The sequence below is a fragment of the Streptopelia decaocto genome (assembly GCF_964273445.1).
Source record: "Streptopelia decaocto genome assembly, chromosome: 2".
Lineage (NCBI taxonomy): Eukaryota > Metazoa > Chordata > Aves > Columbiformes > Columbidae > Streptopelia > Streptopelia decaocto.
In genome coordinates, this window is record NC_138655.1 from 41,886,242 (window position 1) to 41,910,211 (window position 23,970).

The window sequence follows — 23,970 nt, forward strand, 5'->3', positions numbered from 1 at the left end:
GGAGACAGAGGGTTAAAGTGTGGGGGTGGATCTGAGCTGTTTCTCATCTGATTTGTTTCTCTGTGTAATCTCTGAAAGTGGAGGAAAACTTTCCTTGTGCACCTGGAGGAGAAGCACTTACCCTTTACATAGTGAGATGTAAAACTTGTAATTATTTAATATGAATGTGTTTTGCTTAAGTCTGTGCTTGGTGAATTACGGTTCCCACCACAGCAGAACTCCCCTTAATCTGTACAAATTTTAGAGGTCTTAACGTCCGGTGGCTGTGATAGCGCTTCTGTTTTTTTTCCCTTTCTTCCCTCTTTCCAGCATACTCGTCTGCTGCTCTCTGCATTCTCCTCTCTGTCTCACTCCTGCCTGAGGGGTCTGTGTCCCTATGGATGCCCCCGTACAGATTTTCCGTGAGGAGCCAGACTCCACCTGCTCCCCGGGACCCTGTCGTCCCCCTAGCACCAGCAGCAGCTGGATGCTGGGCTGGACGGACTATGAGAACAATGCCACCGGCGCCTTTGGGGACACCCAGCACAACCACACCAGCATCTCCCCTGCCATCCCCATCATCATCACTGCTGTCTACTCAGTGGTCTTTGTTGTCGGCTTGGTGGGAAACTCTCTGGTCATGTTTGTCATCATAAGGTAAGTGGATTTGGAGTATCTGTTGGAGGAGGTGCATATGGCCACCTCTAAATTTGGCAGTGGAGGGAGGGGGATTTTTATGGAAAGTCTCTGGGAGCGCTTACATGAGGAGCTGGAAGAAAGTACCTGGAATGACCCAGACCTTTCCAGTCCCAGTGGTTTGCCTGAACGTGCAGAGACAGAAGCTGTTTAAAAGTGATGAATCCTGCAGCCTGCGGGAAAGGCGCTTAGTGCCCCGGAGCTGCGTTCATCGGGTGCCCTCTAGGGATGAGAGGCTGCTCGCACCAGAGGTGAAGCTCAAGTGGGAGAAAGAAACTTCTGCGAGGCAGTTTTTCTCCCCTGTGAGTAGTCCCCGAGAGATGGCTTATGTGTCTAGTCGTGTGAACGCTTACACGCCTTGTCACCCAGTGGCTTGTTTAACAAGGTGGGGAAAAAAGGAAATGATAAAGATATGTGGAAATGCTTAATGTAAAACCAGGGATGTGGTGTCTTTGTCTAGTGATGTTCAAATCCAGTTGTTGGTGTTAGACAGAAGAAAGCAAAGCAGGTGCTGAAATACTTTCTATTGTTCTTCAGGAAAAAGGAGAAAGGTGTGTTTCTGTGTTAGTTAGTTTTTAATATTAAATCACTTAGTGAAAGGCACCAATACTTATACTTGCACTTACACTTGTGTATTGCTGTATATTTTAGATTTCAGTTTGCACTATGATTGCTCTCTCTTTTTGTCTTTTTCATTTGAAATTTATAAAAATGTTTGGACAATGCAGATCAGAAGGGCGATAGTGAGCAATCAAAGGGGCTGAAATCATGCAACTCTTTGGACTCTTGTTTCAAAGTCCATTTGAGTCCAGCAAAAATTTTGAAAAAAAATAGTTGTGGAGTACATATATAAAATCCCCTTTAATAGTCAGTGCAATAAATAAGGATGCCTGTGGTCAATGTGGAGAAACTAGTTTGCTCCAGCTTTTTGATGCCCTTTCCCCCTTCATTCAGAGATTTAATTTCGTTTTGTATTTTTCTTGCAAGGAGATTCCATACTTAACACACATATAGCTGCAAAGACAGAGGTTTTCTAAGCCATCAGTCACTAACAATGTCAGCTGATTAAGTGGTCTGTGCAGTGGAAATAAATTCAGACTTAACCAGAGTCCTAAAAGTTAGCACGTATGTATTAAACTGGAGCATATGTATTTTCTTTTTTCTCTGTATCTGTTACCCTCCTAACATTATTTTTGTGAGGGTCTAACTAGCTATGGCTCGCTCTCCTACCAGTTCCTTTTGCTTCAGTTTCCTCTTGGTCCATCTCTTGATTGCATGATCAGAAAATAAATATGACAAAACACCTGTTGTTTTTTTTCCCCTCTTTTCTCTTTTTGTTAGTATCCCCCCTCTCTTAGGTTTCTTTTGTGGCAAATGCTTTAACCACTGCTAGAATCATTAGCTGAAGTACATGTATACACAGACCTACAGTTTGAAACATTTCTTAGGATTTTGAAATATTCCAAACGTTTATGCAAGAAGTGTACTTTCTTTACTTTCTTCATTTTTGTCCTAACCTTTCATCTCTCTCTCTCTTTCGCTCACATCCACTCTGTGCATGATTGCATCTCAAGATAGACTTCAATGGCCTATTGAAAAATGTATTCTGCAGTGATGTCCTTTTGTGTGGAAAGCCAAGGTCTGTGGGAAGCTTGTGAAAGAAGGTGGCAAGGGCAAGGGGGATCGTGTCTGCTAGCCACCCCATGTTACCTCTCCTCCAGCTGCCACAACTCTTAAGGAGGATGGGGACAGCCTGTGGCTCTTCTTCACTCTCCAGCTGAGCACAGGGTTTGTGTGAGACCCTGTGTTGCTGTTTCTCATCTCTCTGAAACTTCCGTCTGCTCTCCTCCCAAACCCTGTTGGACTAGCAGGCAAAGCAGGCCTGGCTCTTTGCCCTTTGCTCTTTTAAACATCACCAGATGTTAGAATAGTTCATTTTGAAGGGACTTACAATGATCATCTAGTCCAACTGCCTGACCACTTCAGGGCTGACTCTGAGTCATCTTTTGGGTGACACAAAACAGATCCCTTATGTTCAGAGACTTTCAGTGAAATTATTGAAGTGTCAATTAAGCAGTATATTCAGGAGATGCCAAATAGTCTTGAGACGCCTCAAAACCAGGCTCAAATCCAGCCGAAAGCTGTTGTGTAGGCAGGTCTCGGCCAATTCCTTGCTTTAATACCCCCAGAAAGGGTGGTTTTGCTACATCTGCACAAGGGATGCTAAAGAAGCTCATAGAGACCAGCAGGTCAGCATCTCAGCAGCCTGTGTGTAGAGATCTGAGTGTCCAAAATCTCCTTCAGGTGTGGTGGGCTGCATTTCTGCTGGGAGGGAAAACCACTACTCCTATGTTTATACAGTCCTAAAATTACATTCGACCCTTTGAAGGCAACCACAAGGCTGATGTGGCCCCCAGTGAAAATAGATTTGACACCCCTGTTTTAGAGGGAAAAAAAACCAGGAGAATGTTGCTTTGATCACATATGCAAGGCCCTGAAAGAAAAGTAGCAGAGTTTGTTACGGCTCCTGTAAACAGAGATTTATGTTGAAGGCAAGCTTCAGGAATGACACTTCAGTACAGTAATGGCAGCATGATCTGTTAAACCATGTCTCAGGAGATCTGGATTCTTCTCTTAGTTTTACTATGAGGCTTCAACACTTTGTCCTGTCCTGCGAAGGTCACGTCACAGTCCTGCAACCTGGTTTTGTTGTGTGTAAAATGGAGATACTGGTATTCACTGCCTTTAAAGATACAGCAACTGTTAGATTTAAAAGCCAGAGCCCAGTCACTAAAAATCCTGAAAGAATGAGACCAGGGTTATTGTAAGTACCTCAGACTCCTCAGGTGCCTCGAGGGTGGTTATTTTTAACATGTTGAGTATGTGGTGCACCCTGCTCTCTCACACGCCTGTTGTGGCTGGGTGTCATGGTGTGGGTGGTTTGCAGGAACTCTCCCCGTGTTCCAAGGGGATGTGAGGCAGGTGGACCAGACCCAGGGGTTCTGCTGTGGGGCCAGCAGCCAGACAGGTGGGCTGACAGTGCTTCCTTGCTCATACTGAGCTGTGGCACACGGGATGTCACGCTCTCCTGCAGCTGCTGCTTTTCCTCAGGAGAGAGTAAGAGAGAAACAGGGCATCACCTCTTACACTGGTGGGAAATACAGATACTATATGGGGAGCACAGTCCTCCCCCTGTGAAGGAGGAGGGGAGGCATGAAATGAATTTGTAGAAATGAGGTGGAGATACCTGACATCACCTGAATAAACTTATACAACTATGTGTGTCTTAACATGATCAGAATAATCTCAACCCCAAACCTTTTCTTTTGAGATTAGCTTTACCTCTGAGGTTTTAGAAGATATTTCTGGAAGTTGGCTGATGTTGATAAATAAAGTTACTTGTCCTTGGAAGCAAAAAAAAGTCTTTTTTCTCTCTTCCTCCTCCCTCCTGACTTTATTTCTCTAAAATTTTGTTCTGGCTTTAAAGAAAATTCTGTTTTCTTTTGACAACTGGAGGGAAAGTGTCCTGACTAAAGTTACAACTTTACTATGGATTTTCTCTTATCAAAACCATAAACATACTCTGGTAAAAACTCTGGGAGATGTTCTCTTTTGCCCACCCCAGATTAACTTTTTCTAGGTGCATTACCTCCAGCATTCCTGAAGTCATTTATGAGAACAGCTGCTGTCATAAGGATCTTAAATAGCCAATCCTGTGTTTCTTTTAAAATTATCTTTCAAGCTTCCAGTGAACTGAATAATTTTCTACATTCAAAAACAGTTTGAACAAGAGGCTATGTCACAGATATGCAAATTCACTCCTAGGGGAAAAGAGAAAGCTTGTCTTCCTCTCATTAGTCTAATATTGAAGAAAAAATATACCTAGTAATGCATTTTTGTTCTTATATTCATTGAACCGAGTGGCATCTTACGTAACAGGAAGAGTCTATTAATAAATGTCATATAAAATTGAATCCTTTCCAGGTAGTTTTAAAATCTTCTTCGTTCATTCCAAACCACAAAGAAAATAATAATTAAAAAATATAAAGGTATCAAAAAATGAAGGTTAAATATATTGATTTAAATCAATATTAGATTTTAATAACTTCAAAAGATTACTTGTTAATTTACTTTTAATTATTGTTCATATTTTATTAAATTACATTTGGAAAGAATATTGTTCTGAACTGAAAAGTGAAGCTCCAGAAGAGTCAGCCTAATTGAATTACCTGTTCCATATAACTTGCAGTTTGTATAACTTTATTCTTTTATGAAATCACCAGTTTGGCTTCTAGAAGTGAAGGCCTAACTGTAGTTACTTTGTGGCTTTTTAGCTTTTTTTCACCTGATCAAACATTCGACACCTTACTATTATCAGTACTGAGGTATCAAATAGATTGATAGTAATTCATCCCAGGACCTAAGAGCATCTGGGCTTACCTCACTGAGTGGAGGTAGTTCTGGTGGATTCTGCAGAGTTTGGCCAATCTTGGTGTAATTTCCATCACAACTTGGAAGACTGATTATTACTAACAGCTTTTACAGATGGCACAAAGACCAGGAAAGCAGAATAAATGGAAGAGGACAGGTTTACAAAACAATACAGGTAGTTTGAAATGCACATTTAATACCCTGCTAGACAATGGTTAAGTGACACCTGGGATTTCTAAGCAGGCAAGAAACTCAGCACGGGTTCCCAATATGATGCTATGATAAGAAGAGCTGATATCAAAAAAGCAGGGACAGTCCAGGAATGGATTAGAAGGAATATTTACTAGAGACAGTATTAAAGAGAGGCTATAGCTTATAGTGAGTAATCTGTTTGGCTTCTGAAAAGTAATTTGGTATCCATCCAGACGCTTTTGCTAGGCTAGCAGCCAGGTAGTCATCTATTTCAGAGAAAGGCGTAACTGGAATCAATGTCTGGAAGCAAGACAAATTATGGAGAGCCCTTTTGAACTGGCGAAAAGTGAAAACTTAAAAGAACTTTCCAGTTTGGCTACTGGCAAGGCAGAAAGCTTGAGATAGCTTGCCTGTCCTCAGCTAGGAGAATGCTGGGGAAGTTCATGCTCCTGGCTGAAGCGTGGGGAGGGAGCACAGCGTGGTGATAGTGTTGGGGGACACAGGCTGTCTAAGCCCTTCTGGTGAAGGTGGACAGAGCAAGGGAGGAGTGGGGACCCTTCATTTGTTTTTTCCCAAGAGAGGATTTTGAATTTAGTGAAAGAGTATTGTGGCAGGAAATTCTTAACTCGATGACTTTGAATGTCCTGAGATGCACTAAGAGCAAGGGAGGATGATCTTACTGGCTTACCTACTCTTGTTGTCTGGTCAAACTGTGATTAGTTTGTCCCTTAAGTTAAATTTTCTGAAACAAATGAGTTCCCAAGGAGAGTTTTGATTTCAATTACACACTGTTTTCTAAAGGAAAAGCATCCAGAGCTTTGATAAACTATACTTCTAGGAAGTTTACTTCATGTCTCTTTTTTGGTCCTCCCATCTGTAAGAAACAAGTAATTCTTGCAAAATATGAACCCTTTGTTCTTCTCCTCAAGGAAGACTTGGTACTTTGCTTATTGCAATTCTATTTTGTGGAGTTAGAAAGGCATATGGAAACGGCAGAATGAACATTATTTTGTCTACAGACAGGCATGAGTGCACAAACTGAAGGGCGTGTACAGATGGAATGAGGACATGGAAAGAGTAGCGTGTAACCATGCTGACATTTTTCAAAATGTAAAAAGGATATAAATAAAGAGTATGTGAAGGTGCAGAGCACCTTTGTGTGCTAGCCTGTCTGTGTATCATCTTTGAAGCATTTGTTTCTCCTGAAGATAGAGGGTTTGTGTCTCATTAGATTCACCTTCTAATCCCTAGGGAAGTGAAAATTAATTCTAGGTAGTTGCTACCGTCAGTTTTGAAACATTATTTACAATGAAACCTCCATCTTCTCTGCATGAGTATGAGAGCACTAACATGATTTTTTTCAGTGCATGAATTTCCACTAATTCATGGCAAGAACATGCACTGAACCTTTCTGTTTTCCCCTGTCCTTCAATTCTCTTATGCAACAGAGAGTGCTCTGCCTGACTGCTCCTCTCTGCTCCAAAAGTCAGTGCCATTCAGTAGTGCACTATGAGTGAATATTTAGGGTTCCCAAACTTAGTTACAATGCATCTGGAAAACAGAGTATTTTATATTTGCTGACTGACTACATAGCTAAATCCACTTCCTGCTGCGTTGTAGGCAACCTAGACCTGTGGATACCATTTGGCAACTAGGAAAGGCCTCCTTGAGTAGTGATAGGTAGGAACCTGTATGATAGGATTGGCCTGGACAAGGAATTCAACGTTCATTTAGTGTTTGCACTCAGAAAAGGTTTTTTACAACAGTTGTAGGCTGACAGACAGCATCAGGACTTACTGTTAGACATGTCTTTCAGAATGCTGGGTTTGTTAAAGTGTGCAGGAGAAGAGCAATGCTTTCACTGTGGAAGCTATTAGCTATGCTTTTCCTTTTTTTTTTTTTTTTTTTTTTTTTTTTTTTAATTGACTGCATTTTAAAGTTTCCTGCATTTTGCTTGTATCATCTCCTTTGGAAAAGTGTGTGTTCAGTTAGACCGTGCTATGGAGTCCTCTGAGGCAGGTGAGGATAACAGATGAGTGGCTAGAGTCCAGATAAAGCCTCCCAACTGAGTCCTAAGAGGTAATGATGACTTTTCTCTGAGCTACCTCACTACTGATATATGCATGTGTTGCCTTACCATATAATCCTATACATTTTATAGAATGAGGTCCCCTGTCTCCCATTCAACTTTATTGCAGGAGTGCTGACCACAGATTCAGGTCTCCACGCATCCAAGAGTGTATTTGTCCTATAAAACTCCCCCAGCAGTGGCAGTTACTATTTGTCCTTGTGGCAAAATGAACAGCGGGTGCCTTGTTCTGAGAACAAAAGAGATACCCGCAGCCCAAAACCCCTCTGTGAGATACTGTAAAATTCTTATTTCTCTCCTGCAGAAACATGTAGGGGGAGCAAATGGTCAATAAAATTTGACTGCTTCCAGCCAAGTTCTGCATACATAGCTACCTATGGAGATCAGAGCCTCTCCAAAGAATAAGAAGGAAAGTAAGACCTTGAAAAATCTTTTGCTGGAGCTGGTATCCTTATCTGCTTGAGCAATGAGATTTGTTCTCTTTGCTAGGCAATCCTTGTCCTACAGCATAGAAAACTCACTCCCCTTGCCCACAAACACACAGGAAGCATTTTGCTCTGCTAAGGGGGCTCATGTCCTTAATGAAAAAAAAAAAAAAAAAAGATAAGAACAACGGGAAAGGTGGATGTTACCAGAAACAGAGACTTATCACTCATCAGTGGAATGTACCTGTGGCAAGGAAGAAGTATTAGGATGGGCTGTGTAACACCCTGGGAACTCTCCATATCATGACTGATTACTGAAAAACATTTGCAGCAGCATAAAGTTTCTCAACAGAGTCAGCTGCTTGATGAGGTCTAGATTCCTCTTATTAACAGAGGTAAAAAAAATCAGGTACCTAGTCTAAGCTAATTGTCCAGGCTCTCTAATAATAAAAGTAGACATACTGGTTTTGGAGAGAGCACCAGTTTTTTAAAATTCTGCATTCTCATTATTTCAGTTTAAGCCACAATAAATATCAGAACTTTAATATTTCTCTGAGCTCCCCTAGCAAAATCATAGAATCACAAATTTCACAGTACTGATGTTCCTAACATTAAGCATATTTCTTAAAAAAAGAGGTTCCTAAGCTCACATAAAAATATTAGAAATCTTTATCACAGAAGGAGGAAAGAAGTTCATTTTTGTTAAGTAGTGTGAATTTTTCTTCTTTTTGATCAGGATATATGTGGACTTGAGCATCTCTTCTATAATTCAGAAGCTGGTTCTTGAGCTAAAGAAGGAAAGCTTCCGCATCTAATCTAAATCTGCAAGATCTTGTTCAGGCTTGGTTTGTGGATAGTTCAGAGGAGTAACGATAGTGGTAAATTGTGAGATTTTTAATGCCTTCTGACATCCAGGTAGATTATGCTCCCTGAGGAGACAATAAAAGATTGTGCTTTCCTTCTTTAAGCTTCTTGAAAATAGGCACCTACAGGTGCTTATTAATATAATGAATGCCACTTTAGGATACAATTTTGTAGACAACATATACAATTTTTTGTAGGCTCCTAACAGTTTTGATGTTGAAGACAGGCAATTTTTAAATGTGTGCTGTTACAATGTCTGCCTTTATTTAAAGTGTTTCCTGAGGTCCTATTCCCTGCTAGATTCCAGCAACAATACAAAATGTGGTAATAACATATAACCCAATATGAACACGGAAACAGCAGCATATTAATTTTTACATTCTTTAAATGACCTCAGTCTTAGTTTCATATTGACATAAGCCTTTTATATTGACTTATGAAGATACAAAAGATAGCTGAGTCATCCTTCTGACATGTTATATGTTTGGAATAAATTCTCTTTTTTTCCCTGTTCTGATGCATTATGATATTGAGTGTGCCCTGAATATAGCCTTGAGATTTAGAGCTTTTCTGACTAAGCTTTTCAGCTGCTTGATCTCCATATACTTAATTCAGAGGAACCTAGTGGAACACAGCCTGCATCCTGCTGATAGGTGTTTTGCAATTTGCTTTTAGATATGCTTTAGCTTTCATTTTCATTCACTGACTCAGGTATCTGCAGAAAATATGTGTTTGTTACACCTCGTTGTATTTCATGCTTTTGTACTTTCACTCTGCTACTGGAGAATGTTGTTGTAGCATATTTGTTAGTCTTGCTCCCCATCCCATCCCTCATTTCATACTGCAGGGAACATTTCAGCCTGTTGCGTGCACTTGAAAAAAATTTGACCAGAGCCTCCTTCCCAGCTTTTAGTAACTTTACTAAGGTTACAGTCCACTTCAGAATCACACTCTTTTCCTCTGCTTGAGATAATAACTCTAAGAGGCTCTACTAGCAGATTTAATAATGCATTTTGATTTTTTTCTGAAAGCATACCAGCTTCTTAATAGCACACTTCCTTCTTTCGTTACAACAATTTCATTGATAAGCTTAGTCTGAAGGTGTCATTTCTTCCTATTTACTGTGTTAAAAAAATGTACCAAGTAAATTCTACTCCAGAAGGAAAAGTACAGCTAATAATGAGTCAGCCGAGAAACAGAGATTTTCTAAGGGTCAGTCTAAAGTCAATCTCAAAAACTTTTCATTTTGGAAAATGGACTTAGCCTAAGTAGTGATAGTTTTCTGCATTTTACTTTCGATGTATAAGTAGACATAATTTAAATCTTGCTCCTTAAATACTCTTCTCATATATCCATCCAAAAATACATCCAAACCAAAGATGTACTTTTCATCTTGCCTGTTTTTCTGCAGGGTTTCTATATATCTTCCAGTTATTTAAAGTCTCCAGAGGCTATGAAAAGTCTACAAGATCCACCATGTCATCAGAGGTTTTCCTGCCCCTTGAAATCAGATTCTATCACCTTAGTCAAAAGAGGGACCTTCTATGTAACATTAGAAAAGCTGTAATCTTGTTATGAAATCCCAGTATTTAGCAAACTGTTTTCTAGACACAGGGTTTCCCCATGAATAATTTATACAACAATAGTTTATAAATATTTTAATGGTATTTGACAGTTATATCTCAAGGATACTAAGAAAATGTTTGTCATTTACTACTGTGCCATCTATGCTGTAGTTATGTCCAGGTTTCCCCTATCTGTTCTGCTACACTAATTAAAGCAGATAGTAGTATTTTTTCCTTAAATGAAATTCAGGTATTTGATTCAGGAAGACAAGATTCCCTTACTTGATCATGGTTTTGACCTTGTTCAAGTGCAGATATGTATGGGTATGGTGGGAAAAACCCAAACCATGTAAAATGTTGCCTCCTATATTTTGGTGCAACAGAATCAGTTGTAGGAAAGCAGTTAAATCTCTCATCTCATGTTTGAGTTAAGACTTGGTCAGTGTCCTCTTCAAAGTGTCTGACAGCAACAGCAATTAGGCCAGTACTTTAACTGGGCTTTTGATTAAGCCTGTTAGTGCATATTTTCAGAGGCACGTAGGCATTTAGTAATTTTTAGGTGTTTAACTAAAAACATTGAGAGGAGTTTAGATGATTGAATCCATATTCTCAAAGACATTTCTGTTTTTTTCAAACTTCTAAATGAACATATGATTTAATCTATATCGCCCAACAGCTTTAAAGGCCAACATCTCATTTACACAGAGACCAGTGCTTTCAGGTGAAAGTAATCAAGCCCTTTACATTACTAGCATGAGATCAGTGAATTTTAAGGTTGCATCAGTGAAACGTGCTTGGATTTAGCATTGCTGAAATTGACCAGTGCACCCTTCATCCCTGAGCTAGGTATGCATGATCCCTTTACAGTGGCTGGGAAAAATGATTGCCTAAATGAAATGAAGTATTTATTGAAGCAGTATTTAATGGTCTCTTGCCTTCTTGTTTGAAGTCTTGCAGAGAAGGGGTCAGATGCCTCTTTTGGCTCAGACTGAGTGGTGCAAGCAGGTCTCTGTGCTTTGTGAACCAGAGTGGGTTTGGGCAAGGCCAGCTAGTCGTGGGACTGCCAGTCTGGTGAGCTATGGGGAAGCACTAGGTGTACACCAGTTAAAGTTATCAAAGTTGGGATTGTTATCTGCCTATGTGTTCCTGAGTTGAGCCAAAGCTTTCACAGATCTCTGGAGGAGGAATGGCACACTGAATTTTTATTTACCCATTGTATTTTCGCTCCCGTATACAGCTTTGATGTGGTTACACTGAAAGCTGTCTAAATGCTGGTGCGAGGATGACTGAATTTCTTGCTACCTGTGAATGACAAGACATCCTTCCTGTCGGATCAATAGTAGTGAGAAAAACTAATTTCCTTACATGTGCATGTGTTGCATAGTCCAAAAAAAGCAAAATTGATCACTTTATGTGTATAACAGAAGCAATACATATAGAGAACATGTTGCAGCTTCAAAAATTTGAATTTTGAAGTTACCTAAAAATCTAGTTCTGTTTTACAGAGGGTCTTTCCTAATGTGTCACTAGAAGGAGGGGGAAGAAGGGAAATATGGTATATATGGTCACGTAATTCAGGTTGTGAGGGACAGAAATGCTGGATATGAAGACTTTCAGATATTTGATTTTTCAAGGCTAATAAAATCCTCATAGTTATTTTTCACTACTTTTCTGATTTTTCTTAAGGAAAAAGGGTCGAACTAATTCTTCTATATGTAAAAGTAAACTTTGCCTATCCAAACCCTTGGGGAAGTTTTTAAAGAGCTACAGAAGTAATGATTCAGAAGAACTATTAGTTACTTCACCTCTGCTTATCACAGGCCATTGCATTTCATTTAAATTGTCTAGTAACTTGTATTTGACTGAAGCACGGTCCTTGCAAAGCAGCAGACATTGATTTGGAGACATCAAAAGATGGAAAAATTACTCTTTTTTTTTTGTGTGTGTAATTTGTTCCCAGTAATAATCACCGTAGCTGTTAGGAAAAATCCGTTATTGTTTCTAAGCTGAGTTTGTCTGGCTTTGACTTTTACGTATTTGTCCTTGTTACGCTTTTCTTTGCAGTCTGAAAGAGCTCTTCAGTACCTGCTATTTTCTCCCTATGGAGGCCTTGAGACACTGTAATCAAGTCACCTCTTGGTGTTCCTTTTTATAAACTAAAAGTGCTAAGCTCTTTAAGTTACTCACAGTAAGAATTTTCTCTAGTCTTTTCACTTATTTTTGTGGCGCTTTTTATGCATCCTTTCCAACTTTTCAGTCTGTTTTTTTCTTTACAATATGAAAAGACAACAATTCCAAATATCATCAGTGATGTCCTTAGCAGCAACATCACCTTCTTACTATTCATTTTCAGGCATTTTATGATAATTAGTCCATTTTAGCACAGATTTACAATCTGACTGCTTGGTGAGTTTTTGTTCAGTCTTACAGCTGAGATGCACTCAGACCTGTTTTACCTGTGGTGTTATTTGTTGTATGTTTGGGGTTTGTTTGTTTGTGTTTTTTGTTTGTTTGTTTTTGTGTTTGTTTGTTTGGTTGCTTGTTTTTTTTTACCAGGAGGAAAGTTCCTAGTCTGTTAATGTATCTTATATTCTGTTAATGTATCTTATATTTGTTTCTTGTAGCTATATAGTCTCCTCTGCTGCAGGGCCTGTTGAGGAGATTGATTTGGGAAGGTGCAGAAGCCCAGCTCTGGGCTCCTGGACTGGCAGATTCCTCCTTGCTCTGGCTTTGATCTTGGAGAAGGGGGCAGATCTGGGGCAGAAGGAGTCTGGACCATGGGGGTCATGCCATCAGTGTAGGCTTTTTGTTGCTGCTTCCTTTTGGCTGTCTTTGCTTAGCGATTTCTAATGCTTCACTGGTTCTGACTTTGTTCAAAATGTGAGCCTGGTTATGGTATCTGAGTGGAAAGAGTTTCCTTTCCCTTGTAGTTCTCTTTTCTATGCTTCAAACCATTATTTTGTTTCATTTTCTCAGTAGGTCATAATTAGAGTGTTTTAGAAAAACTCATGCTATTTTCAACATGTCACATTGATCATAAAATGACATTTCTACCTGTATCTTAATTACTAGCTAATTTACATATTTGGTACATTTTGTCAACACTGCTCAAAATTTCTTAAAATTATTTTTTTTTTGTTTCACGTATCAAAGTTTTAAAGGCAAATAGGCACATTGCCCTACATTAGCTGAACCAATCAAATCTTATATTTGTACTGTAAATTATAAATGACACGTAGCAAAATCTAGCTCGATGTGTTTCTGTGTGTGCTACATATGCACATTGTAGTTTGGGCACACATTCAAAATACAGGGCTGAAACAGTTTTGAGAAAGAAAATCTGTTGTTGAATTTGATAATAAATTAACAAAATTGAGCAAAAGTGACTAGTTGGGGGGAAGTATTTCAGAAAGGAGAATTAGGTATATCCCTATGTTAACAGACTCTCCTTCATCCTTGGTGTCCATAGCAGAACCGGAACTACTCACTCACACCCCAGGGCACAGCCTGTCCCCCCAAACTGTCGGGGCAGAAGAAAGCAGGGTGCTGTCTCAAAAAAACAGATCCAATCTTTCTGTGTAGGTTGAGGTTCTTACCAGCTGGACAAAACTAGTGCTTCATTTTGATGAAATTAAAGGATGCAGAAAAAATATTGCTATGATAAATTTTTCCCACTGTGGTATCCTACTTAAACAGGAGTCACCTTTCACATTAGCAGTCACAAAAGAGAGGACTGGGAAAGCTAATGGTAAGAAAGGGGGAGAAATTGGAAGTGAAGGAGTGAAGAAGAGAAATGACTAAGACTTTTATAAGCTGGCATCATTGTAGTGAATTCAAGGGAAAGAAACTATTGTAGAAGAGGCAATCTGACCTGGCAGATGTAGCAGCCTAACATGGATTCTTATCGGAGACTGGGATAATTGTTCCTTCCACAAAACAAACCCAGAAAACTGGCAGTCACTGACAGTTAGCTACAAGAAAAGGACACGCAAAACATTTTGATCACTTGCAAATGTAACAATGAATGATATTTTCTTGTAGAAGGATTTGAGAAGATAGAATTGAAGCCAGCATTTGGCTAGTTAGATTAAATGTCCTTGGTTTTGCCTGTGGTGAATAGGTCTAACTGCTAATTCAGGTGCTGAGAAACTGAGTCAAATGTGTTTACTATTATCCCAAGGGTCTTGCATTTGTTTGTGCTTCTGTCATAAATTAGAAAGGACAGAAAAAAAACAAACTATGGCAAAGTTGATAAACTGTTACATAATGTACATAATCATTCTTTGAAACAATGAAGACTTATTTTTGATTTTTGGTTTTCAGGTACACAAAGATGAAGACAGCAACCAACATCTACATTTTCAATCTGGCTATGGCAGATGCGCTAGTTACCACAACTATGCCTTTCCAAAGTACTGAGTACCTGATGAACTCTTGGCCTTTTGGTGATGTGCTGTGTAAAATAGTTATTTCAATTGACTATTATAACATGTTTACCAGCATATTCACACTGACCATGATGAGTGTCGATCGATACATTGCTGTGTGTCACCCTGTGAAGGCTCTGGACTTCCGTACACCTCTCAAGGCAAAGATAATCAACATCTGTATCTGGCTATTGTCCTCATCTGTTGGTATATCTGCAATAGTTCTTGGAGGTACCAAAGTCAGGGAAGGTGAGTGTGAACATTCAAAATTCAGTATTTTTGTTGCTCCAATGACATAAAATGTAGCTTGGAACATTGATTAAATGTAATTGATTCCTCCTTCAGAAGTATGTCTAAATTTCTGACATTTTGTAACATAATATATTGCAGAAAATTACAGTGTGACATGGAAATCATTTAAGCTCAGATGCCCTGACCAACTAAAAGAACAAAATGCAATTAGAAGCATTGTCTGTGATAGAATAAGACCATCAAAAACTACTAGCAAACAGCAGGGGAAAATAATCAGGAATTCGATCACAGTGGAAAGATCACTTTAGGATGAAATCTGAAATGTGGGCTTAAGATGTTTTTTGTAGGTGTTGCAAGAGTAGTTTTGATGAAGTTCCAAGAGCAGAAGCTAGATTGCTTGTCGTTAGTATTAACATTAAAACTCTCATTAGTTTTAAGACTTGGGAGGTTATTACCAACAGCCATTTCACAGAACTTGAAGTCACGCTGAAGAAAGGAAAAGTCAGTATCTGGAGAGAGAAAATCAAGCTAGATTATATATGACAGTATCTCAAATTCTTCATTAAAAAGAGATGGGGATGTATAGGGAGACTTGGAAAAGCTGAGAATAAAGATCAGCAGAAGAACTGAGAACACAGACCATGGCAGAGAAACAGCTACAAAAACATGAAGTCAAAGAGATTCATACACAGACCACTTGTAGGCTCTGCTTGAAATATTTAATCCATGGAGGACTGTAAATTTAGCCCCTATAACTGGTGACTTATTAACAAAACTGCACTACTATGGAGTTAATCTCATTTTGAAATCCTCCTTGAGAAGGAAAGAGGAGAAACATTTTCTCACACACTTCATACCTAGAGGCATTACTGTGATGCAGGAGCACCTCAGTGTCTTCAAAAGGCTTGAGGCCTCCAAAGATATCCTTGGGTTGGGGCAATCCCGTTAATGGATGGCTTGATAAAACACAAAACATGCATATTTATTTGGTGGTAGTCTTATTTAAAAAGTGAACAATATTTTGAAAAATTATTAATAATCTCCTGAATTATCAACCTTTTCTATTAGAAAGGTTTCACTCCTCCCAAGAGAAATGCTAAACTTTACATAAGGACACTGTTCTATCTAGCAGAGACAATCAATACTGTGTGTTAAACTGTTTGACATAGATCAGTGCAAACAAAAGAGTTCAGTAACAGCTGCTCAAGGGCTGATTGATTTGGCTGAAGATATATAGATTTTGTTCTTGCTATTGGTCTTCTTGTGGGTAGGTGACAGGAGAGTTCTCTGGAAACTCTTTCAGCCCTTTGGGGGATCAAGTGTTCTGGTCTGTAATGCTGTAACTCTTCTCAGTAAAGTTTTGACAGACTCCATAAAACAATGTCCAGATCAGAAAAAGATTAATTTCCAAGCATCTTCACTAGGGAAGAGCTATTGCTTCACTATGTATGAGATCTTGAAGGCCATGAGACGTTGGCTCCATTAGGTGTTTTGTTGGAGCCTGCTTAATTAGAAGAATATACCTGTCATTCACTCTAAGCATCACATTTGATCAAGGGACTGCTCTGAGGCCAGAAACCTTTTGCCACACCACATGTCAGGCAGCTTTTTCTTTCTCCTGAAACAGAGACTTGTAATACACAGCTCAGCTGGGCCAAATGATGTTGGAAATGATTGGCAAATGCTTGTCAGCCCCTGCTGTTCAGCCCTGCTTGTCTGATCTAAGGTCTCTCTGGAGCATTTATTGCCAATTTTCTTGTCTGGTGTGTTCACGAATTTCACTGATAAAAGCTGAAGGATCCTCCCACTGATAAAAGCAAGGACCCTCCCTTTGCCTGACAGCTGGAGCTTGGGACTGAAACTGTATGTTATGTTGGTCAAAACAGTTGTTGTCTATATGCTACAGGGCTTCTGTTGGATTCAGATTTAATCAACAACCCAACATCAAATGGAAAGTGATTATATTTAAAGTTCCCAACCCTTGCTCAGTCCCTTTTGTTCTCACCGTACAGGACTGCTCCCAGGGTGTCCTTCTGGATACATTTTTTCTGCAGAATGCATTTCACATCTGTGTATATATTCCCTCTCTGGCCTTAATGGAGCCTTTCTTGCTGAAGAATTGTTCACTTACAAAAACTTAAAAATTAGAGGTACTGTTAGTATTCCCAGTAACAGTATGAAGGCTCCATTTGAGTACAGAGTAGCAGGAATGCCTGAAGGTGACTTAATTAAAAACGTATTAAACAGATTTATTTCCTGTGTCAAGATTATGATTAATCTTAAATGGTAGTTTGACAAACACATTTTAAAATATATTAACACTATAACACCATCTAGAATGCAGTATTTTTTCTTAAGTATATCGATGTATTTGAAATATTTGGCTTTCAGAGTGCAAAAGGTCGGTATGAAATCTTAACTACTCAGTTTGTGAGGCTGTACTTAGTTCTGCATCTTTTCAAAAAAACAAGAATAAAATATAAATTTGATTTTATTGTCTTCCAAAGTTCCTGAAAATTATTGTGATATTGTGTATTATGACACAGATCTTTTTTGATTGCTTGCCAGTTGTATACTGAGAAGATGTAAGTGGGCTGCATAAAAATTCATAACATTGTATGTATCAAGTGAAACACATGAATGTTAGTGAATTTAGAATAAGATTTTTCCATAGAAAGTAAGATGTAATGAGATGTAAGACAATCATTCAATTTGCATCCTATAATTTGGAATTCTAAAATACCATTGCCAGCTACAGATTGTGCTAAAATGTAGGAAGCATGACATAATTGTTTTTACAAATATATTACATTATCTCAGTAGGTCTGAAGAGGCGGTTTCTCTGGGAGGGAGTTTCAGTGAGCAGCTGGATGTGGTCCAGAGCAGTCATCCCTGATCACACTTGACTTTTATCCAGAACTGCATGTCTGCATGCAGCTTTACTAGTCTAGATATTACTGTTGCATCCTGATTTTGTTGCTGCTGCCAGGCCATGAACTATTACAAATAACAGTAATAATGAATGTGAGAACCTCTTTGAAGACAAATGTTGACATTTCTAGAATAAAATTAAGTGAAAGCGACTACATTTATGAAAACCTGGGTGACAAAGGATTTAGAAAAATTGACTGAGTGTCCAGACCCTGTTGAGTCATACTTGTGCTGTCTGCTTAGCATCCTCTATCAGGCTTGAAATATATGTCTGTTCACTTTTCAGCTTTTAGAATCATCCATTAGTTGTTATATTATTTAAAATATATCCTCAAAATATTTAGCTTTGATTTCAGCTTTTTTATTTGAATATTTTAGTATTCGATATCACTCAGTAACAGCTTTCTGATATCTAACCACAGAAATGTCTGTTTGACACTATAATGATAACATCCCCCCAGTTGTTTTTCAAAACAAATTCTCTGCAATATCATCTTCATTTGTGAAATGTTTCAATAGCATGGAAATATGGCTTGATGGAATTTTTATGACTAGTTCTGCTGGAGACATGAAAAAGTGATGTGAGAGAGTGTATTGGATCATTCAACCCTTAGATCTGATTCAATAAAAACAAATACATAATAATTTTTAGAGGAATTACAAATTTAGTAGAGAAAATGAAAAAAAAAATGCAAAGAATAGTGCAGTGCTCAAGAGGATAAAACTAAGCTACAATTCAGAATGAAAAATACATGTGTTACCTTGACTTGTCTTCAGTAGAGTTTACCTGCTGACAGTAGTAAATTTACCCCTTCTCTTGCCTTGTCATTTATGTTGATTTTTGGTTTTCTGTACAGTTTATATGCTGGAAGGCTCCAATGAGGTTAGCAAATGAAACATCAAATATTTCATTCCTTAGCAGACTTCTATCAGATGGAATATTTCTGGGACATGAAATTAAGTGACAGCCTGTTACTCTGGAGCCTGACATGGGCAATCAGAAAGGGAGCGGGCTGGTGTCAGTGGCCCAGATCCTGCAGTCTCTGTGCAGGCTGAATTTTCAACTACATGATCTGCAAAAAGAGTAGCTTCCATTTGACTCCGCACACAGACATATTTTATTTGCTTCTATTTAGCTGACAAGAAGCTGTTGCCAGTTTTTCTGGCTGCAAGCACTTATGTGTATTCCATTTGCACTGAAGAAGGCACGTGGGAAGAGATTATTACACAATTAATCATATATGGGCAAAGTCTTCCTACGATCAAAATCTCATTCAGCTCCCACCATTCATGATACCAAAAATCTTTCTCCACCTGCAGACAAAACCATACGTAGTTTGAGAACAATCATGAGATTTCTATTCCATTGAACATGGTATTTATTCTAGCTTTACATTTCAATGAGATTCAAATGGAGACAGCTTTACAAATTTTTATTTTTTGTGCTCTGCATTTTTAGATCCTCCCATGGGAAACAAAATTTTATACATTATGCTTTTTAAAAAGCCCTTATCTCTTTTAGTACTTTCTAGAGACAGCTGCATAAAACCAGTATCAGTGGTAATTGAAAGCTTCCCTTGGAGTGAGTTAATGGTAACTGTACTTATTAGTATCACATTTCATGCTAATCACTTTTACTAGCTTATGCTATGATGATTACATTGTTTAGAATATCTAATAATAAAGCAATTTTCTTCTTCTTGCTTCTTTCATTCCCAGATACTGCTAGCACTGAATGCTCCTTGCAATTTCCAGACAGAGATTACGTGTGGTGGGACATCTTCATGAAAATCTGTGTCTTTGTCTTTGCATTTGTTATTCCTGTTCTCATAATAATTGTTTGCTATACTCTGATGATCCTGCGCCTTAAAAGTGTACGGCTTCTCTCAGGGTCTCGAGAAAAAGACCGAAACCTGCGCCGCATCACTAGGTTGGTTCTTGTGGTTGTGGCAGTTTTTATTGTCTGTTGGACTCCTATTCACATTTTCGTGCTGGTTGAAGCCTTAGGGGATGTGTCCCACAGTACTGCTGCTATATCCAGCTATTACTTCTGCATTGCTTTGGGTTACACCAACAGCAGCCTCAATCCAATCCTTTATGCTTTTTTGGATGAAAACTTCAAGAGATGCTTCAAGGACTTCTGCTTCCCCTTTAAGACGAGGATGGACAGGCAGAGCACCAGCAGAGTCAGAAACACTGTACAAGACCCGGCTTATATGAGGGAGACAGATGGGACAAACAAACCTGTATGACTAGTCGTGGAAATGTCATCTTACTGTCCTCAAGAGAGAGAAGAGTCTAATGACCTAGGACTGACACAGATTACCACTGCAGTTTGAATTAGACGCACCCAGACAGATGTTTCTTGAATATTTCAGAAATCCTAATAGTTTGAACTAAAGCAAGTCAATTATTGACAAACAAGAACCTCCTTAAAATAAGCTCAAATGAAAAGGACCTGACTGATGGTCAGGTTTTGGCACCACGTTTGCTGTACTTGAGCAGGTACTAATACACACTTTTGGGGAGACAGGAGTTGATTCAAGATAAGAGAAGTTCTAGCTTTCTCTTTACCATACGTAAGGTTACATTAGGCAACATTTGGTCTTAACACTGGGTAATACCAGAAACTTTTACCCCCAGAGTTATTGCTTCTGAACTATGTAGTTTGACAACTCGATTTGTTATACTGTTTTACAGTGAAGGCTGTTGTTTAGGTTTCTGCAGAACAAGGGCAGATCTATAATCAATATTGTCCTCAATTAATACATCTGTAACCTTTGTCTGTGCTGTGGAAATCCAATTGAAGCATGATCCACCTACACACCAAAGTGATGTTATTGTGTCTGTATATGGTAAAGCATTTTGGCATTTAAAAAATTGGGATTTAAGGAGATTAGAATAATCTTAACACCTGTTTAATCACCCGTGTGTAATGTTTTGTATGTGTGATTTTCCAAGATGATTGTATATTTATTGACTGTGAACAATATAATATGCATTTTCAGAGTGTATTTTGAAATAGGATAGAAAATTTCAAATACTTTGCTTGTTACAGAACTGATGGAAAACCGTGCCATAATTGTTACATGGGGGAAATTATTGCATTCCATTTTCAGTAAAGGGGACAAAGGGACATAATTAAAATAGTGCAGTACTTGTTTTCCTGGAAAATTTGTAAGCAGACTAAAATCAATAAATATTTGAGTAATTATAAACTAGCGAATTAGCACATGGATTAACTGGGCTGATACAAAGGAAATGAAGATTAGATATCCTGGATGCTTTAATGGCACTTGATTGGAAAAGTTCCCATTTCATTGGTGATGGTACATTTGCTTTGATACAGTCCTATGAATTCAGTAAATTTCTCTGTTTTCCGGTAAAGATGGAGATGCCAAGGCACAGCTACACAAGTTATTGACTTGCTAAAGGTAAGTTTATGGTAAAACTTAGCTTAACTTTCAGTCCGTAGTCTTTTTCTTCCTAATTGTTCCATATTACTACCACTACTTCTGCTATTGCTGATGTTTGTAGAAATGCGCTCCTTATCTTCACTGGGAACAGATCAGAGAATCGTATGAGTAGAATCACAGAATGGTTTGGGTTGGAAAAGACCTTAAAGATCATCTAGTTCCAACCCCTCTGCCATGAGCAGGGACACCTTCCACTAGACCAGATTGCTTAAAGCCCCATCCAACCCGGTCTTGAACACTTCCAGTGATGGGTCATCCACAGCCTCTATAGGCAGCCTGTTCCAGTGCCTCACCTCCCTCATGGTGAAGAATTTTTTCCTTGTATCTAATCTAAATCTACCTTCTTTCAGTTCACAGCTGTTAACCTTTCCCTATCACTACACGCCCTTGTAAAAAGTTCCTTTCCAGCTTTCTTGTAGGTCCCCTTTAGGTACTGGAAGTCTGCTATAAGGTCTCCCCTGAACTTTCTCTTCTCCAGGCTGAACAACCCCAGCTGTTTCAACCAGTCTCCAGCCCTCTGATCATCTTTATGGCCTCTGGACTCGCTCCAACAGGTCCATGTCCTTCTGATGTCTGGGGCCCCAGAGCTGGATGCAGTACTCCAGGTTGGGTTTCCCAAGAGGAGAGCAGGAGAATCACCTCCCTTGACTGGTTGGCCACACTTCTTCTGACGCAGCCCAGGATATACATGACTTTCTGGTTGCAAGTGCACATTGCTGGCTCCTGTTGAGCTTCTCATCAACCAACACCCCCAAGTCCTTCTCCTCAGGGCTGCTCTCAATCCATCCTCCAACCAGCCTGTATTTGTGCTTGGGATTGCCCTGACCCTTGTGCAGGACCTTGTACTTGGCCTTGTTGAACAACATGAGGTTCACATGGGCCTACCTCTCGAGCCTGTCAAGGTCCCTCTGGATGACATCACTTCCCTCCAGTGTGTTGAGGACATCACAAGGCTTGGTGTCATTGGCAGACTTGCTGAGGGTGCACTCAGTCCCACTGTCCCTGTGGCCAACAAAGGTGTTGAACTGCTCCGGTCCCAATACAGACATCTTCCCGGTAACTTTGTTCTTTGTAAAAGTGATGAATAAGGTGAGTGCCTTTATTGCATGGCAGATGTTTTCAGAAATGCAGTCTGGTTTGGTTCTACTGGACCAAAAATCTTTTATGCACACCAATATAAATCATGAGATTTCCTCTTGTAGCTGGCAGATTTTCTGTGGAAATCTTTAGAGATTTATGCTCTGCATAACTTCCACATTCTTTGTTGTTAATACAGTCATGTATGTAAAATATCTTAGATATCAGGTTGATAAATGCAGTGCTCCTACGTTCATTTTGCAGTACCAAACCACTCCTGAACAGTCAGAGGTGTTTACACCCTTTCGGTGGTGCTGTCATGTGGAGCAGAGCTGTGAGATCCAGGCCATGGAGTCTGGTACTTGAGAACTAGCTGCTCTTACGCAATTATCTTTGTTAATGAAAAAAATTCAAGATAATCCTTTCTGAACAAATCTAGAACTTTCTGGTTGTTTCTACTTGATGAGTGAATAGCTAATCTCAGAATACTTGATTTACCTGGGGAAATGAATGATGCTGACATAACCAACAGAGTGAGACTAACTTCCTGCTCTGGCCCACCATCTTTTTACACGCATACACATTTCTAAATAAAATTCTGACCTTTAAGCAGTCACAAAAAGAGAATATATAAGGTAAAAATTCATAACCCAAGGTATCTATTAAGAGTAAATTATCTGTGAAAGAACTAGGCCCTCCTGAAGTATATTTCCAAATAACCACTGCTCTTGTTCATGATTTACCATTTGCGTATGTATATCTGTGTTTCAATAGAGCTATTACTCTACACGTTATGCGCAGTGCTCTGTATTATAATGGAAAATCCATGTTCTTAATTTGAATAAAGGAGCTTTATAATAATATTATTTTCTTTTGTGCAATTATAGTTTTTGTAAGGAGACTGTCTTCCCTAACATATTGGGAGGAAAATATGAGATCCTAGAAATTTTTCTGTGGTATGGAAATATTAGGCTGAAAAAAAGATATAAGAATGTGTTCCAAAAATTTATTTATTTCACAGAACTTTAACAGCCGAATTAGTTTGGATGCAGCAGAAAGGAGTCTTTGAGGTTTTCTTGTCAAATTAGGCAGCTTACCACACTTCATTGAACAACAAAGGAAAGTTGGCCAAGATATTTTTTATAGCTGAGAAAGTATATTAAAAAATAATATTATGGGTTTGCTCACAGAATCTGCTTGCAGATGATTAAATTCCCATTGTTTGTTCGCAGTTCCTAGACTACAATGACTAACAGGCAAACCCAATTATTCTCACAGGAGCATGATTGGTGATTTTTGAAATCTTTATTTAAGCCTTGTAAAATACCTCACTTTCTATGTAACTCCACACCAATGACTCGCCTTTGCTCTGGTGTACCCACCTGTCTCTGGGGGGCGGGGAGAAATGGAGTAATGGGTGAGAACTGGCTGGACCAGCCATTGTGGGAGACGGAGCAGCAGGGACAGGTTGTGCTGTTCCATGGGTCCTGGAGGAAGGTGACATGGGGCAGACATAGGCAGGCAGCCTGGGAATCAGCCATACCTGATGCAGCCAATCTCAACTTT

At 39.1% G+C, this 23,970-nt stretch overlaps 1 protein-coding gene across 2 annotated transcripts; it reads left to right on the plus strand.

The window, feature by feature from the left end:
* Positions 1–376: 376 nt before the first annotated feature.
* On the plus strand, positions 377–20,103 carry OPRK1 (opioid receptor kappa 1; the record flags this gene model as incomplete). Of its 2 annotated transcripts, none has more annotated exons than XM_082044513.1 (3): positions 377–636; positions 14,565–14,921; positions 19,581–20,103. In XM_082044513.1, 3 exons carry the CDS (start codon positions 377–379, stop codon positions 20,101–20,103), a joined length of 1,140 nt encoding a protein of 379 aa, XP_081900639.1. The 2 variants fall into 2 exon arrangements, with proteins under 2 accessions (XP_081900639.1, XP_081900638.1); XM_082044512.1 differs by having other exon boundaries at positions 14,565–14,917; positions 19,571–20,103.
* Positions 20,104–23,970: the final 3,867 nt, after the last annotated feature.